This window comes from Macaca mulatta, chromosome 15 (genome assembly GCF_049350105.2).
Source record: "Macaca mulatta isolate MMU2019108-1 chromosome 15, T2T-MMU8v2.0, whole genome shotgun sequence".
Classification (NCBI taxonomy): Eukaryota; Metazoa; Chordata; class Mammalia; order Primates; family Cercopithecidae; genus Macaca; species Macaca mulatta.
The window spans coordinates 21389786-21408142 of NC_133420.1; the positions used below are offsets into that span (position 1 = coordinate 21389786).

At 49.8% G+C, this 18357-nt stretch overlaps 1 protein-coding gene across 11 annotated transcripts in view; it reads right to left on the reverse strand.

Annotated features, from left to right (window-relative positions):
* Nucleotides 1-17451, reverse strand: part of MVB12B (multivesicular body subunit 12B) — a 181442-nt gene extending 163991 nt beyond the window's left edge. For 7 of the 11 annotated variants that reach the window (XM_077967975.1, XM_077967968.1, XM_077967970.1 and 4 more), the window contains exons 1-3: nt 17285-17451; nt 8569-8643; nt 3351-3473 (exon numbers count right to left, since the gene is read on the reverse strand). In XM_077967975.1, the coding sequence (XP_077824101.1) occupies nt 3351-3473; nt 8569-8643; nt 17285-17365 (279 nt within the window). In that variant the 5' untranslated portion in view covers nt 17366-17451. The other 4 variants (XM_015116818.3, XM_077967973.1, XM_077967972.1 and 1 more) reach the window with 3 other exon arrangements.
* Nucleotides 17452-18357: the final 906 nt, after the last annotated feature.

The window sequence follows — 18357 nt, forward strand, 5'->3', positions numbered from 1 at the left end:
TTTCAGTCTGAGTTGTAGGCATTTATTTATTCATTTATTTATTTATTCAGAGACAGAGTCTCACTCTATTGCCCAGGCCGGAGCGCAGTGGCGCAATCTTGGCTCACTGCAACCTCCGCCTTCTGGGTTCAATCGACTGTCCTGCCTCAGTCTCATGAGTAGCTGGGATTACAGGCACGTACCACCACGCCCAGCTAATTTTTTTGTATTTTTAGTAGAGATGGGGTTTCACCATGTTCGCCAGGCTGGTCTTCAACTCCTGACCTCAAGTGATCTGCCCACCTCGGCCTCCCAAAGTGCAGGGATTACAGGCATGAGCCACCACGCCTGGTCATAAGCATTTACTTAGAAAGGCAAAGGAATGTGGGTGAAAGGTAAAATGTATATCGCTGGAAACACACCCAACAATGATTCTCAGTAATGTCCAGCTTGATGCCCCACAGACACTGCAACATCCCAGAGTGGCTTGTAAATCAAAGGTTACATTCCGCACACAGGAATTGTAGCAGGAAGTGCTTCTTATAGCATTACAATTCTGTGAAAACTGACCATCCACACAGGATAAAACCGCATGCACTATCTTTGGCAAACACTAGTCATCTATGACATATAGTCACTACTCCGGGCACGTGGCATCACGAAGACGCACGAGCCTCACCCCAACTCTGACTGCAAGGGGAGAGAAGCACCAGTCACTCCCAGATAGTGTGGGTGCAGAACAGAAAAGGGAGGCTCTTTCAGAGAGGACTGCAGACATCGGAACAATAAATTGAGAAGTTTAGCATATAATCCCCAGCCCCCTAGCCTAAGAAGGCTCCCCTGACCCAGAGAGAAGGGAAGTTATTGAATTAAATTTTTATAAATGAACATTTGGCACCTTTTACCTCGAGCAGCAATGGGACCTAAGCTCATTTTAAAGCAGTTGTGCTACTCAGGGTCACCAGTCCATCTGGTGCCTAACTCGCAGGGCTGCGCGGTGGCAGTACTCAACGGGCTCTGTGTGCAGGGAGAAATTAATCCTACAGCAGCTACACCAGACAGAGAGAGGTCTCGGCCCAATCCGCAGCGGGGCTTCCTCATCTGCTGGAGTTCTGTCTGAGCATTTCTGCAGCCTAGCCACCACAGAGCGCCGTGCACTTTGGTTTGGATGTTGACTTAATATGAAACTCCAGATAAAAGGAATGAGAAGTCTCTCTTCTCACCATGCCCTCCCCGCCTTCCTTGAACTTGGGGCCAGACCTCTGGGGAACGAGACGCTTGTCTGCACACAGTCCAGAGGCCAGCACCAAGAGGGGACTCCCACCTCTCTCCCTGTTAGGGCTTTCAGAGGGAGCCGGAGCAGTCTCTACCTCGGCCGTGCAGAGCTGGGTAATTACCGGGCGGATGAGCTCAAGCCCCTTGCCCTGCTCACCTCCCACTAAAATGCACGGCACAGCACAATCATGAAATGTGCTTATTAATTTTACTCATTTGACACTGCGCTCTTCTGCCCTGAGCTCGATGTTAGGAGAAAATGATAGGGATAGATTCTGCTCCTGTCAGACTTACCAAGACTTCCAGAAAACCAAACTATCAAAGGCCATCTGCCACCCACTAGCCAAGCAAGCAGGATGACCCTAAAGGTACAAACGGAATGCTAAAGATACAGATCAACAAAAGAGGGCATGGGAAGATGGGGAGACCCCTGCCCTGGGCTCAAGCTCCCTACAAGCCCTCCTAGGAGAGTGACCCCTGAGCCCGTCCTCTCCCACAGCGGGAACTCCCAGTCCCTGCCTTGATTCATGACTTGCTGCTTCATCCCTAATTCATCAAAAGATACTTTGGCTTCTCAAATCAGGAACATTTTTATTAGCTTCCCCCAGAGTTTCGTGGCACAAAGCCATGCCTAATGATTCTATTTTATGGAAAGTTATACATTCAAATCGTGCTTTGAAGTCAAGCAGCAGGAAAGACTCAAATGTTTGTCAGAAAAAGATTCCTTCACTTTTTCACTTTTAAAATGTTTATGAGCTTTCAAACAGTTGGAAAAGGGATGTGTAGCATTTGGACAGGCTCCTCCTTCCTTACCCAGGACCCAGCACTGGCTGACCCAGTACAGATCTGCCTTGACCACTGCAGTTCTCAAAGGGGACTGATTCTGCCCAGCCACCCCCTGCTCCTGGAGACATCTGGCTATGTCTGGAGACATTCTGGGTTGTCACCACTAGGGGAGGAGGGACAGGTGCTACTGGTATTCACTAAGGAGAGGCCAGGAATGCTGCTTAACATCCTATGAAGCACAGGATAGCACAAAGAATTATCTGATTGTCTTGCCCGAAACGTCAACAGTGCCGAAGTTGGGAAACGCTGCCTTGGGGCATCTTCTGCTGGACCAGGCATTGCATCCTCCTCACTGCAGGACATCAGACACTATTCTAATTGCTGTGGGAGGTTTTCAGTGTTGGCTAATGAGATTTGTGTTCTTTCACTCTTATGTATTCTTGGTGCACATTTTCAGTGAATAAGCACAAAACGTCACAAAGTGAGGAAAGTAAACCTAAGACCACCTTAGAATCTCAGAACACATGATAATATCCATGTTAATTAAACTCCCGTAATGCTCCTCTGTACTATGTAATCAAAATTTAACAACTGAAGCAGAATTTACCTATGGAAACAACAAAATAACCAGTTCCAATCATCAGGACTACTACCAATCATCAGGACTACTACCTGCACAGATGTCTGCTGAAAAGCAAGGAAAGTTCTCCACTAAATTGTGGTGGTGTGGTCAGCCACAGCGCTGGACTTGGAGGGAGTCTGGTCCTGATGATTCACCATATCCAAAGACTGGGACTCTGTTACTTCACTTCTCAGAGCTTGGGTTCTCCTAATCAGCAAAGAGGCGATACAGCTACTTGCCCTCCCAGCCTTCCAAAAGCCCATGAGAGTTAAATGAGTTCACAGGTAGGAAACATTTTAAACTGTAAAGAGCTACACAGATGTAGGACAATGCCTTTACAATATTTACACATGCATGACAATACATGACAACCACCAGGAGTCGTTCATAGACTCTGGATCCTTTTCATGAAATGTCACAACCAGAAGTTGAAAATCAATGAATCTAACTCCTTAATTTTACAGAAGGTGAAAATGACCATCATAGAGGTGGTCAAGGCCAGGAAATGGCCCAGATGGGCTCAGGTCTTCTAACTCCCAAACCAGGATGCTCTCCAGACCCTCCCTTGATTAAGTTCCTAGAGGGAAGAAGCACATCTTAACACGCAAGGGTCAGAGGGTCTTGGACACAGGAGATAAATACTTGTAGAATCAGTGAGCAAAATGTACAAACTAGTATCTTGACTTACTACGTCATAGCCTGTCGGGGCTCGGTTCCGAGAAGCCACCACCCCGACTCCTGTGATGGGATCCATTGACGTTTCTGGCAAGGCTTCTGAGAGGTCTTTGACTTCAGGCATGGTGGACTGGTCCTGGTTCAGCAAAGGAAAAAGAAAGCATAAAATTCAAACATAGCATTTATGTGAATAATATAAAGTCTCAAACAGACAGAACCAGAATCTTGGGGCAAATACCCTGAGGTTCACATACCTGAACTAGTTGAATGAGTCCTGACCCTATGTGACCCTTTCTCTAGGTCAAGAATTCAAATCACCTCTGGTCCCCACTCTTCTCCAGTTAGCTTTGAACACTGAGCTAACATGAGAGCTTGTCTCTACTCTCAGGAGGTAAGTTTGACTCAAACCCAAGAGCACGTCATTCTTAACTCCGCCATCAGCTGCTTGATTTCTGAACAGATACCAGCAGCTGCTCTGAAGACACGTCAGACATGGCTAAGCCTAACAACACCTTTCCTCTCTCTCCCTTGCAATCTCTCCTACGGAGGCCTAGACTTCCAAACCCACAGCCAAGGTTAGGCCTTCAGCAGGCAGAGCTTTGCAAAGAAGCAAAGAATGTTGTACACATAGAAATAAGTGTTCTGGGCTTGGGTGAAGGAATGGTGTTGGACTCCCGGCTCCATGACTGACTAGCTGGTGACTTTGAGTAAGCAATTTAACCTCATGGACCCTTCATTTTCTCAGCTATAAAACGAGGTCATGATACTGACCCTTGCAGAGCTCCTGTAAGCACCAAGAGAGTCAAAGAGAATAGATGTAAATGAAAGGTCTGGAGAGGTCCCTGGTACACAGTAGGCGCTCAAAAAAGCACATAAGGCTGGTGGGGTGTGGGACATACAAGTCCAGGTAACTGGTCAGAAATGTGATAGGCGTCACTCCCTAAGGGACTGGCAGATCCCTTTGTTGTGTTTTACCCTCGGGTCATGTGGGCACTTACTCAAAGCCAAATAGTAACAATGATCATAATTCTTGCTGGGCACTTTGAGAGAAAGGGAGGGAAAATGGAATTATTATTCTGCTGCTGACTGCCTCTTGATGTGACCAGAGGAGACAGGTAGAATATAGAGAGCACTGGGTCTGGGCAGCTGGAGTGGCAGTGCACCAGAAAGCAAATAAGAGAGACACCACCATATGTAAATGAACCTAAGTACTTTTAAAAGGACAAGCAGTGAAAAAGAGCAAGTCAAATTCCACCTCCTTCTGCAGCAATTAAACTCCACTGGCTGTAGGTCTGCCAGATCTCTCAAGGCTGGTTACTGCTTCTAACACAAACCAAACACCCTACCTCACTAAGCAGGCAGGAAGAATATTCTTGCTTCTAGCCTAGAATTAGAAAAGGCAGAGGCCATTAAAAATGACTGCAGCCTCCTAAATAGGAACAATCAAAATGCCGTATGCAAGTCTCCCATGAAGTCAGTGGAACCCACAAAAAGCTCCGGAAACAGACTTGTCAGTGCAATGGAGCTGAGTCCTCGATCAAGGCTAGGAAGTGCCTGGCACAGCTGCAGTCTCCTCTTCTGTTTACAACAAAAGCTTAACAAAGTTATGCTTTACCTAATTCTTCTGAAAATAAGCTTCTAAACGGCCAGGGCAGGGGGTATCACACTGCATCACTGCATCATTTTCTACTTTCAAGTTTCATTTACCAGGCAGGTTTATCTGCATAAAACACAGGGCTTAGTGCTTCCTGCACACAGTAGGCATTAAGTAAATATTTATTGAGTGAATACACATGCATGTCCCCAGTAAAGGTTTAGAATTAAATATCTGCACCTGCAGATCCAGAGCAGGCACTGATCAAAAGGGCTCAGCACTTGAAAAATTCCGTAGTATTGGTAACATGAAAATAACATTGCTGCAGTTTGCAAAATATTGGTACCTGCTGTTGGTTACCAAGAATGCTTTGCAATTAACAACTCATTAACAGAATGTACGAATTCTGCCAGTGCTAAAATATCACGCTGTGAATTTAATAAAGAACATGTGAGGTAAGTTTTCTTTTTTTTTTTTTTTTTAAGATAGTATGGACTCTACTATCATAGAGAGAAAAGAAAGGGACAAAGAAAAAGGAGAAGAGAGAGGGAAGTGGGGTTAAGCATGAATAAGCAATATCTTATTTGCTGGTGGATTCATCGCCACACCCCCTGGTCACATCGTACCTCCCGGTACAATGATGACAATGGCCCTCTGCCTGGAGCCCGCTCTCAACAGCAGGAGGGAGGGTCACCAGGCCCTGGAAGAAGCCATGCTGCTCCCACAATGCCCTGCGGCGGCCCAGGAGAAGGTTCAAAGATGGCTGCAGACGGCCCCCGGCTGAGGCAGACAAAGGAGCTGGGCCTGGCCTGCCAAAGGGCCCCGCAGAGCTGCTCGCAGAGCATCTCCAACGCCCGCCGTTCTCTCTCCTTCCCCCCAGCTGCTGTGCCCCGGACAGACGAAGGCGGCCTTTGTGAAATATGGACAAATGGCTCCGGGCCGCGCGCGCTGCGGCCGACTCATGGAGCAAGCGCCATCACCAACCAAGGCAGCTTTTAATGAGAAACGCCCAAGATATCCATGGCAGGGGCCATCACTCAAAGCCGCTTGCCCTGAATTACATATTTTCTGACTGCAAATTACTCTTAACGGCGTCTCTACCGGCACTTCAATTGACCTTCCTAACAAAAGGCCATTTATTAACTAGTGCTCCACGTTTCCCAGGCCGCGCGGAGCCTCAAGCCAGGAAGGATGGCCCCGCGGCTGAGGACTCGAAGAGGCCATTCATGCGGGCCCTCTCACATCAAATCCTGAGGCCTGGTTGCAACAACCCCAGGTTGTATCAACAGCTCCTCATCCAGCATCCATCTGTATCTCAAAGTCCAAACTGCCCACAAAACACACTGACAGGTCTGTAGCATTTGGACAGTGCTTTGCAGCTCTCAAGAAGCTTTCTCAGGCTCCTTCCCAGTTGAAGCTCACATCAAACCTGGTAGGTGGCTGGGTTACCTCCCAGGAGTGGGACGACTGGTCTTCCTCCCTGGGTCTGGTCTGTTTTCCATTGTACTAGGCAGAAAGGCATCCAATTGAGAAAGCAGTTTCAACACTAATTATATTTTAAAATGCCAAAGCTTTTCTTTCTGTAGCCACAGCTCAATAAGTCAAGCAAGGGGGGAAAAAGTACAGAAGGATAAAAGTAGCATGGGATTAATTTTCCTGACACCTCAGTTTCAAGATTCAACATTCCCCTCATAAATAATTTACAACAATAAAAATGAGCTAAGGCCATGTTTGTGTAGGATGGAGGTAAATTTAGGCCTAATGAGGGAGATCCGAGCACCGCACAGTAGGGAATAGGTTGATCTATGGCATGGTGTGAGCAGGATCGACAGCTCACAGGGGCTCCATATCCAACTGGAAGTTGCAGGGCCAATCGGGAGGAGGGGGAAGCAAGATGGCGAAACTTGTGCCATCCCAGCTGTGGCTGCAAGGAAGGTCTCTATAGGGAACCTACAAAGTTGACCCAGTGTTTTGGATGACAAGACAAATGTTGAGATTTTGCAGAACTGTAGGATTGGGCCAATCTAAGTCTATTCTCAATACATGCTGGGTAAGGAATAAAGGTGCTGGGATGCCAGGGACTCAAACTGGACCTTGAGCAGGTCCTCTTACTTTCACCTCGCAGGTAATCAGGTCCCAGAAGGTTCCATTCTGACCTCTCCCCTGAGCGGGCATACAGCCTCTGCGAGGTCATTTCCAAGGCTGGGGACTACAGAGCCTCGGTTCAGGCGTTGCCTGCTCCTGAGAGGCTTCCTCTGCAAGGCAGGAGAGTAGCGTGTGTGTGTGTGTGCACATACACATACACGTATGCACATGTGCCCACATGTGTACGGAATGGGAAAGCTGGGGAGGGTTAAGGTGAAGTGTTTTCTAAGCCAAGAGGATTTTTTCCACCATGCCATACTCAAAGAGCATCATACAAACCACACAACAAAGCCAGGAGCAAGCTTGCTTCCAGCTTCCGCCTGCAGTGCTGCAGATAGCGCTTGGGGAGGCCCCAGCTCCCGGCACTGCAGCACCTAGCACAAGACTGTCATCCCAGGTTCACGGAGAAATGAACTTTAACTATAAAGACCCTTCATACAGACGGCACACTGCTCCCTTGTAGCTGATCAAAGAATTACTACAACAGTGTGCTTAATCCCTGAAAGTCAGCAGTGCTGGGCTTAACTGATGCTGAACATTGTTTCGGAATCAAAGGCGTGCCTCCCGGCCCCAGTCTGGGAGAAAACTGAGCTACTGTATCACAGTTGAAAACTCAGGGGAACTTTGATATCATCTCTGTTTAATTTCCACGGCCCTCCTGAGCCTGGGGTTTATCTCGTTTTATCAACTCCTGTACTGAAATCAAAACGCAACTAACAAAGCTCAGACCTCTCTCCACTGAGGCCCTTCCAGCGGCGGGGTGTGGGCCGAGGAGTTTAAAGTGCTTTCAGGGAGCAACAACTGCAGGGGGCAGGGGGCGCTGCCTTCAAAGGAGGTGCTGTGGGCAGTGGGCCCGCGTTCCAGCCTCCCGCCATCTCGGCCTCCTGCCGTGGTGACGCCGGCTCAGAAGCGGCGCCAGCGAGCACTGCTGGTCAAGGCTGAAAGCATGACTGGCATACAACTTTTGAGGAGAGTAATTTCAAAGTATTAAAGGGGGGCAGGCTAAATTGGGCTACTGTAATTGAAATGACAAAAACCGTGGCTTAATTACATCCCTACAGAAGGGCAAACTTGCGATCAGCTTGCTTGAAATCCAAAGTCAAGGGCACCAAAGACAAAAACTGCCTGCTCACATCTACCAGCTTCCAGGGCTGAGGAAGGGAAAAGAATAAACATTTCATTCGCCGTGGGAAACACCACAAGAGCAGGTGGCTGCTGGAAATGGGTTGTCCCCCAGTAAAAGCTGCTGCTCTGGCCTTCGTAGAGAGGGTCTTTGCCTGTTTCCCAGCGGCAGCAATGGTCTGTAAGAATCCATGCCCACCTCTGGTGCCCCAGGATTACTGACACCTTTCTGCTGGCAAATTGCAAGCAAGGGTCAGAAGGACAGGCAAGGGACTGCCTATCCCCAAGGAGGGAACCTGTGGCCAGGCCTCACCAATGCACACCACACACAAACCCAACCACCTCCTTACAGAAAGGTGCAGAGACCTACCTCCTCAGAAGGCTGAGAGCTGGGGCCAGTGTCCATGCCGTGCCCAGTTAAATGGGCAGCTGGCTTTGAGGTCACCTGTGGGGGACAGTGCACAGACTTGAGAGGCTGTCACTGTGGAGCTTCAGGGTGGCATCCTGACGCCTTCTGAACTTTAGACAGATTACCTGGTGACCAGTCAGAGTCAAATCACTCTGACAAATGCTGGTGGACATAGTCAGGTGGCAACAAGTCACTGGCTGCTAGAAGGACTGCTAAGTTGTTGGGCAACTAAGGTAAATATTTTTCTAAGCTCTCCTAGATCGCAAATAATTTTCCAGCTAGGGAACTAACAATTGTGAGCACTTCCTCTTCCCTGCAACAGAAGAATCCACTGTATGCACATGTCTATTCAATCTGCCCTATGCTTAGATTTCTATTAACCATTTGATTACCAAACATAGATTTTGCATAAACCACATGAGGCAGGACTAGGGTTCAGATTCCTCCAACCCTTAAGGAGCAATGGTAGGTTCCAGGATTCACTTTCCAAAAATAAATCCAGGATCAAGTTCTATAGCACTGTCCTGGCCAAAGCCCTGCCCCTTACAGGCCTGACTCTGTGCAAACCAGGGAACATTACTCGAGGGTAGGGCATTCTCTGGTACACTGTGGGTACCACCTGCTTGCCCATGATTACTGCAAATGAGGGTAGTCTGTGTCCACTCCCATCAGGTCTTGCTGGATAGTGTCATATTGTCCCCTGTAGAGAAGGAAAAAAAAGGACCCTAACAGAAGGCAGATGCCTACAAATGAAACCATCCCCAGGGTCCCAAAAGCAATGGTTCCTGAGTGTTTGGTGATAGGAGTCACAGCTTGCCCTGAGGGGCACAGTGCTCACAGAGTAAAAACACTAATATCATCTCAGTGCCAGGCAAATAGGGGCCCCGGCCAGAATCATCAGAATACCTGTCTTCAGGCCAGCCAGGCCACCACACCCCTCTCGGACTTTCACATGGGTCTTGAGAATTATTTTTTCATATATTTAGTCATCTAGTCATTCTACCCATATGCTAATAACTTCCAAAATACCTCCAAGCCAGGCTTTTCTCCTTAGACTCAGAGGTGTCTGTCTGGTGTCTTTGCCCACATGGCTCAGGAATACTTCAAATTTGGCTGACCTTGCCATCTTCCTCCTGAAGCATCCTCCCACATTCCCGGTCCCTACGGGGGCCTGGCGTGTGAACAGTGAGTCCACAAATGAGTACGGAGCCACTTTGGCTAAGCACTGAGGCTACAATAATGAGATGGAAAGTCCACATTCTGAGGTGGGAGTTATCCAACTTTAGCATGTGCAAAAATCACTAGGAGAGGTTGTGAAAAGCAGACATTCCTGAACCCCACCCCCTGAGATACTGATTCAGTAGGCCTGAGCTGGTCTAAGAACATGCATTTCTAACAAGCTCCCAGCTGACACTAAAACAGCTGGTCTACAGTCCAAAATTTAAGTACAAGAGAGCAGGTACTCATCGGGTATTTGATGAATGAACGAATGAATGAATGGATGGATGAAGTGAACCTAAAGGTAATCTTCCATGGAGAAAAGAATGAATGAATGGATGAAATGAATCTAAAGGTAATCTTCCATGGGGAAAAGCCTCAGAATCAGCCCTCCAGTCTCCCCCTCCTTCCTCTTGACAGTTCAGCCAAGAGCACCAGGTTCCTCCCCTGCAGACACCCACCCCACCATTTAAAACCAGGGTCATGCATGGGCATGGTGGCTCACACCTGTAATCCCAGCACTTTGAGAGGCCAAGGTGGGCAGATCACGAGGTCAGGAGTTTGAGCCTGGCCAACATGGTGAAACCCCGTCTCTACTAAAGATACAAAAATTAGCTGGGTGTGGTTGTGAGTGCCTGTAATCCCAGCTACTAGAGAGGGTGAGGCACAAGCATCACTTGAACCCAGGAGGAGGAGGTTGCAGTGAGCTGAGATGGTGCCACTGCACTCCAGCCTGGGAAACAGAGCCAGACCCCATCTCAAAAAAAATAAATAAATAAGTAAATAAATAAAACCAGGGTCACGGCCAGATGCAGTGGCTCACGCCTGTATTCCCAGCACCTTGGGAGTCTGAGGTAGATGGATCACAAGGTCAGGAGTTCAAGACCAGCCTGGCCAGTATGGTGAAATCCTGTCTTTACTAAAAATACAAAACTTAGCCAGGCATGGTGGCACGTACCTGTAGTCCCAGCTACTTGGGAGGCTGAGGCAGAAAAATTGCTTGAACCTGGGAGGCAGAGGTTGCAGTGAGCCAAGATCGAGCCACTGCACTCCAGCCTGGGTGACAGAGTGAGAGTCTGTCTCAAAAAAAACCAAACAGGGTCGCACCTTCCATTCCCCTCAAACCTTCTCCAATTGCCCAGCCAGAGAGGTGCCACCACTCAGAATCCTGACATCATCCAAGCATGTAGTCTTAGCACACGTATGTGCATACATGCACTCATGCACACGTACACATACACACAGCCTTGCCTCTCAGAAGGCTAGAACACGCTTTCCCTAGCAGACCATAAGTTACTCAAAGGTGTGTTATGTCCACCACAATGCCCGCCTCACAGTGGGTGCTCAATAAATGGATTATGAATGAATGGGGAAGGATAAACAAACAAAATTCCTATCCTCTCAAAATTGCTAGGTTTCACTGGATTAAGGAGGGTACATAAAGGGGCAGGGGCACATAAAGGGGCGGGGGAATAGCAGAACTGTCAGAACCCTTCCAATGAAAGCCCGGGGTCTGGGGTCACTGATACCTCCATGCAGGACACACACCATGACCCCAGAGGTTAGCCACTTGCAGAGGAGGGGAGAAGGGACTGCAGCACTTCCAGGGGATTCCAGATTTAGATCTAACTCAGTGCAGCCAGGCTGGATGTGGGCCTGTCAGGGGCCATTGGGCGTCTAGGCTGGCTGCAGGAAGAATGCCCTGGAGAGCTTGTAGAAGCACAGCTTTCCCATTCCCTATCCTCGGGTTTTCATTTAATTGGTTCAGGCTGGGACTGAGACTGGAGAGCGCGCAGCCAAGGAGAAGCTCCACAGTGCTGGGTGATAGAGCAATGAATAAGACATGGAGCTCACGGGCTGTGGGAAATACCCCAAGAGAAAGGGACTGCAAAAGAGGGGACTCTTCCTTTTGCCTGGTCAGGCAGGGAGAGGTGAGCAAAGAACTGACCTCCCCGAAAGATGGGGGTGTGTGGAGTGGTGAAAGTGTTGCAGGCAGAAGACACAGCCTCAACAAAGGCACCGTGGTGTGAACACACAGGGACTGCTCGGGGGAACTGCGAGGAGCAGATGGGCTCTGAAACAAGCTTATAAAATGCTTAAGAAAACAAATAAACAAAACACAATCAAACTGAACTAAAAAACCTGTCTGCACTTCTCTGCTGTTTCTAAGATCTAAGCAATGATGTTGAGCTACAGGAAGGGGCACCCCAGTGGTCTAACGGAAGAGATTTCCAGGCCTTCCGTTCATGCTTCCCCGCCTGCAACTGAACATTTCTCCAACCAACGCCCCTTCCTTCACACCTCCATGGGGCCTCCTTATGCTATTAGCTCCAAGCGGGGAATGGCAGGCAGAGCAGAGGAATGGAAGGGGTGCACCCCTTTGGAGTCCAAGGGACCCAAGCTTGAATCCCAGCTCTGAGACTTACTGCATAACCTTAGGCAAGTTAAAGTAAACTGGGCCTGAGTTTCCATCCCTACAAAACCGGAATAGCAAATAATATTGTTTCTACACAGTTATAATGTGTAGAAAGCATCAAGAATTTGCAGCAAAAGGCAGTCAACAGAGTGAAAAGGCAACCTATGGAATGGGAGGAAATATTTGCAAATCATATATCTGATGAGGAGTTAATATGTGAATCTATAAAGAATTCCTACAACTCAACAACAAAAACAAATTCCTTAATTTAAAAATGGGCAAAGGACTTGAATAACAAGTCTTTCCAAAGACAATATATGAATAGCCAACCACCACCCAAAAAGATGTTCAATATCACTTGCCACTAGGGAAATGCAAATCCAAACCACATTTCACCTTAGACTCATTATGATGGCTACAACCAAAAACAAACATACCAACAAAATAACAGTTCACAAGCATGTGAAGAGATTGGAAACTTTGGCACTCTGCTGGTGGGAATGTAAAATGGTACAGCCACTATTTTATGTGTTTGTTTTTTTTTTTTTTTTTTTTTTTTGAGACGGAGTCTTGCTCTCTTGCCCAGGCTGGAGTGCAGTGGCCGGATCTCAGCTCACTGCAAGCTCTGCCTCCCGGGTTTACGCCATTCTCCTGCCTCAGCCTCCCGAGTAGCTGGGACTACAGGCACCCGCCACCTCGCCCGGCTATTTTTTTGTATTTTTTTTTTAGTAGAGATGGGGTTTCACTGTGTTAGCCAGGATGGTCTCAATCTCCTGACCTCGTGATCCGCCCATCTCGGCCTCCCAAAGTGCTGGGATTACAGGCTTGAGCTACCGCGCCCGGCCTTACAGCCACTATTTTATGAAAACAGTGTGGTGGTTCCTCAGAAAATTATAAATAGAATTACCATATGATTCAGCAATTCCACTTCTGGGTATCTACACAAAAGCATTTAAATCAGGTCTCAAAGAGAATTGTAGACCCATGTTCAGAGCAACATTATTCACAATGGCCCAAAGATAGAAGCAACTCAAGCATCCATCTATGGATGAATAAACAAAATATGGTACACATATTCAATGGAGTATTATTCAGCCTTGAAAAGGAAGGAAATTCTGAAATGTGCTACAACATGACGAACCTTGGGGACAGTATGCTAAACTAAATAAGCCAGTCACAAAAAGACAAATACCGTATGATCCACTTCTATGAATACCTAGGGTAGTCAAACTCGCAGAAACACAAAGCAGAATGGTGGTTGCCAGGGGTGAGGAAAGGGGGAATGGAAGGTTGTTTTATGAGCACAGAGTTTCAGTTTTGCCAGATGAAAAGTTCTGCAGCGTAGCTGCACCACACTGTGAATGTGGGTAATGCCACCAATCTGTGCACTTAAAAATGAGCAGGATGGTCAATTTTATGTTATGTGTATTTAACACTTTTTAAGAAAGCGTCAAGAACTGTAGGCCTCTAATTTTGGTAAGCAGAAGTATAACCCAAGGTGTCTGTTAAGCATGCAGATTCCAGGTCCCGTTCCCCAGAGATTCTGATTGAATGAAGTCTGAGTATGAGGTCCTAGAATCTGCATTTTCATCAATACCACAGGCTTATTTAGCACATTATGAACTCATTTATTTCTCTCTTCTAAAAGATCAGGGGATATTCTTTTGAATATTCTGCTCTGCTGATTAGAATCTGTTTTTGTGTGTGTGTGTGGTGTGTGTAAAGAAAGAAAGAACAAACTCGTGTTGACTCCTGCCACAGGTCCAACAAGATGGCCCTCCAGTCCTAAGGGAAGTAGGAGCTACAAAGCTACTATGTGCAACTCCTGGGCTCCAGGCCCACAGGGCTCTCACATTTCTGCCTGGACAAGCTCCGCATCTCGCCAGACGCGTGTCAAGTAAACCAAATGCATGCCCACAGGATGTCCCCAACAAGGGAGGTAATGTCAGGCACACTCTGCAGTGGCTTTGCCTCCCAGGCAGCTGGAGACAGACCTGACTCTGGCAAACCCACTGCAACTAGTGCAGACAGCACAGGGAAGCCATGATTCCCAAGGGCAGCCCAGCAAGTAGAAGGCCAAGGAGAGCCGGGGTTGAGGGGTGGGTAGTTGGGGAAATGCTGGCCAGGGTGGGCCTCGGTGAGAGACAGAGCAGCCTGGGGAGAAGGAGCTCATTCAAGAAACCCAGGCCTCCCCTCCACAACCCAACCTGCAAAGGAGGCTCTGCAACACAGTGTGCTTATCCTAACCACATCCAGCCATGTAGTCATTTGTTATCTTCATCATCATCATAGCACCTTCAACTTTTCCCAGGCTTGACTCCAGCACCATCGTTATTTTGCAGTGTGGAAAGGGTGTCTCCCTTTGAGTATGGAGCATTTCCAGCAAACTCAGACAGAGGGGCCTATGCCATTTGGATTCTGATCCCCCCAGGAGCAGATCCTCCATGAAATGGATAGAGACTACACTTCTTCCAAGGCCCTGAGAGGGTATCCAGCAGTGTGCTCACATGGTGGCGTGGTTCTGTAACATGTACAAACACAGGATATTCTTGTGTTCTTTTTCTTAAAGCTCTCCCCTCAACAGACTGTATAAACATCAGACCTGAAAAAAACACCACGATCTGCTGCTGGATGCTGAATCGCACTTAAATTTCATGAGAAGCCCCACCTCGTACAGTACCCAGTGCAGTTACATACATTAGCTCCTTCAGCCTTCTTGACTGATTAGCTTTATGGGGTAGGCTTTATTCTTAAGACACTTTTACATTACGGAAATGGGGATTCAGAAAGTTTCTGTGACTCACTTAGGGTCACCTGGGGTCCAGGAGGTAGCCTGAGAGTCAAACATGAGCTCCTAAATCCAAGCCCAGTGTTCTTTCTACTATACCATCACTTCCTGGTTGTCCTGTTAAAGACTAAATAATAGGCCAGGCGTGGTGGCTCACGCCTGTAATCTCAGGAATTTGGGAGGCCAAGGCGGGAGGATTACTTAAGCTCTGGTGTTCAAGACCAGCTTGGGCAACATAGCAAGACCCCATCTCTACTAAAAATAATAACAATTTAAAAAATAGCCAAGCGTGGTGGCAGGTACCTATACTACTTGGGAGACTGAAGTGGGAGAATCTCTTGAGCCCAGGAGTTCAAGGCTGCAGTGAGCCATGATGGTGCCACTGCACTCCAGCTTGGGTGACAGTGAGACCCTGTCTCAAAAACAAACAAACAAACAAACAAAAACTAAAAAAAAAAAAAAAAAAGACAGAAACTCTAAAAATAAATAAGCTACTCCTCTCATTCATCCGTTAACAAACCTCTCATAATAACCCCTACCGTTTACTGACTTCTTGCTATAGTAGCAGGCAGAGCTAGACTTTTCTTGCAATATTTCATTTACATCACGCCATAATCCCATGAGATGAATACGATCATTAGTTTCACTATGCAGATGAGGAAACTGAAACTCAGAAAAGTTCAATAATTTGTCCAAGGGCACAAAGTAAGCAGGAAAGCCAAGACTTAAGCTGAGGTCTAATTCTAAACTCCCTTAAGCTGAGGTCTAATTCTAAACTCCCTGCACACAACATAACTCCCTGCACAATATTCCAGCTGGAAGTGGTAAAAGGCCCCTAGCAGGATGGAGACAGGGCAGGGAAAATGCCTTGAGCCTGAATTAGGAGTGTGACCTAAAGCCTAGAAGGAGGGAATGAAAAATGTGGATTACCGATGATAAGTTTAGGTTCAAATGAACCAGTAATCGCCACATCAACTGCTTCCCATGGGGCTTGGAGCCCGGGTCCCAAGCAGAAGCAGCTCTCAGAGGCCCTATTTAAAGATTCTGAGCCTGGTACAGTATCTCCAAGTACCCCACATGATTTCCAACAAGCAAGAAAGGTGTCACCATCTACTGTAACTAAACATCCTGGCACACTGAGTTTTTCAGCTAGTCAAGGCTTCACAGAGCTTATCTTTTAACTTTCTAAGCTTTTCTGGTGCTGCTGCTAAGATTTCCTAGCCCTGTTAAAACGAGATGAGATCCAGCCAGCTGTCGAGAAATGTACAATGAGATTATACTGAGAAGGAACCACGAGAGACAAAGGCCCCTAAGAGGAGCTGGTCTGCTGTCTGCTTTTGTGGCAGCAATTGGAGTGGGCTCTGGTTCTTGGGTGGGGGCAGGGAGCAGGGAAGGGGTGACCGCCATTTGCCTTTTGCCCTGCTGTGGTCTTCCTCAGTGCCTTGCGCAAGAGGCTGTTGAAGGGCAGGGAACAGAAGAGTCTCATCTTTCCTGGTGAGAAGGGCTGCTGATTTAGAACAGTTGTGTGTTGGTAACAAAGAGGACAAAAGATGCTCTAGGGTCTACCCCGTTCCCTGGTGCCTGCCTCTAAGGATGTGATGTCCCCTGGTGCCATGCCTCAGCTCTTGTCCCAGCCCCTGCTCCTCGCATCTCACTGGTGCTGGAGTCACTGTAGAGTGCTCGACGTGCCCACCATGTTCCTGGATGGGTGCTGTGGGTCTCGGGTACCCAGGCTGGGCATGTCACCTTGCAGACAGGTGCCAGAGGGTTTAGATATCCTCTCTGCTGTGCCCAGATCACAGAGGCAGTCATGCCCCAGGGGCAGGTGCACGTTGGTCTGCACCCACGTGACCACAGAGAGCAGGACCCCAGGCCAGGCCGGTCAAACGACAGACTGTCCCCAGTCTGTGCCCAGGTGGGCCGCCTCCCTCTCACGCGGGCAGGGGTGGCTCTCCGCACCCTTCACCTGCCCGGGCCTCGGGGGCGCTGCCGGCACTCGGGTCCCCCAGCTTCTCCCGCCTCTCGCCGCCGGGCCGAGCCCGGGCACCGGCAGCCGCGGCGCGCTCGGGGCTCGGCAAAGGCCGCCCAGGCCTGTCCCCGCCGCAGGTCGGGCACGGAGCCCGCAGGCCTCGGCGCGGCCCGGCTCCTCCCGTCCGCCCGCCCCTCGGCCCAGGTCCCGCGCCCCGCGCCCGCCCGCCCTCACGGCTGCAGGGCCGGCTCGGCCGAGCCTCCGCGGCGCCCGGGCCTCACTTAACTGTTCCCCGCTGGGGCGGCGGCGGCGGCGGCTGCGGCGGCGGCGGGTCCCGGCTCCGTCTCACGCAGAAGCAGCTTCTCATCGCCCGGGCGGCGCGGGAGGGGCCGGGCCCGGGGCCCAGGCGGCAGGAGCCGGCGCCGCAGCTCGAGCGCGAGCCTCACCGGGAGCAGCGGCGGCGGCGGCGGAGGGGCGGGGCGCGGCCTGGCGGCGGCGGCGACAACAGCAGTGGCGGCGGTGGCGGCTCCCTCCGCGGGCCGCGGCGGCTGGCCGGGCCCCGGGCCTCCCGGCGCTGGCGCTGGCTCCGGATCGAGGGAGGCGCCCGGCGCCCGAGGCTGGCTCGGGCAGGAGGAGGGAGAGGGAGCCCTGGCGTCCCGAGCCCGCGCCGCCGCCCCGGCCGGCACCCCGCCTCCCCAGCCTCCCCCTCGGCCCAGCCCGTCAGCTCCAGGCAGGGCCCCGGTGCGCCCACCCGGGCCTCCCCGAGCCCGCCGGCGACCCCAGTCCAGCCTCAGGCCCCCGGCAGCCCCCGGCCTCTGGAGCGTGGGGCATGGATGGTCTCCGCCCCCAGGCTAGTCTTTTCCAGGGACCCTCAGCCCGCTTAGCTCTCGTAGGCCTCGCCGTACCCAAGACCAGTCTTCGGCTCGGCTGCAGATCACTAGAAGCCCCCAGGCCCTCAGGCTAGAAGTTGGCCCCTTCTAGGGACTCTCCGCCCACCCAGCCATTCTAGGCTTCACTGAACCCTAGAATCCTTCAGCTCATCTTCCCCCACCCACCAGCTCACCTAAGGTGAACTCAGCCAGTTGTCTCAAACTAACCCCAATTTCCTAGCAGTTCTCAGGCCTCTCCTTATGCTGGTTAGATGATTTATCCCCCGAAGCCTAGAGTCCGGTTTCTGTGGCCAGCCTCAGGCAAGCATCTAGAAGAGGTTTTTAGCTGGAGTCCTACTCTGCAGTACTTGGGGAAAGGCATAAGCCAAGGATAAAATGGAGCTGGATGGTTGGGGGAGGGTCCAGAGCTTGACCCTCAGCTAGAGTGGCTGGTAGGAAAGGCGGACTCTGCGCCTTAACCAACCATGCC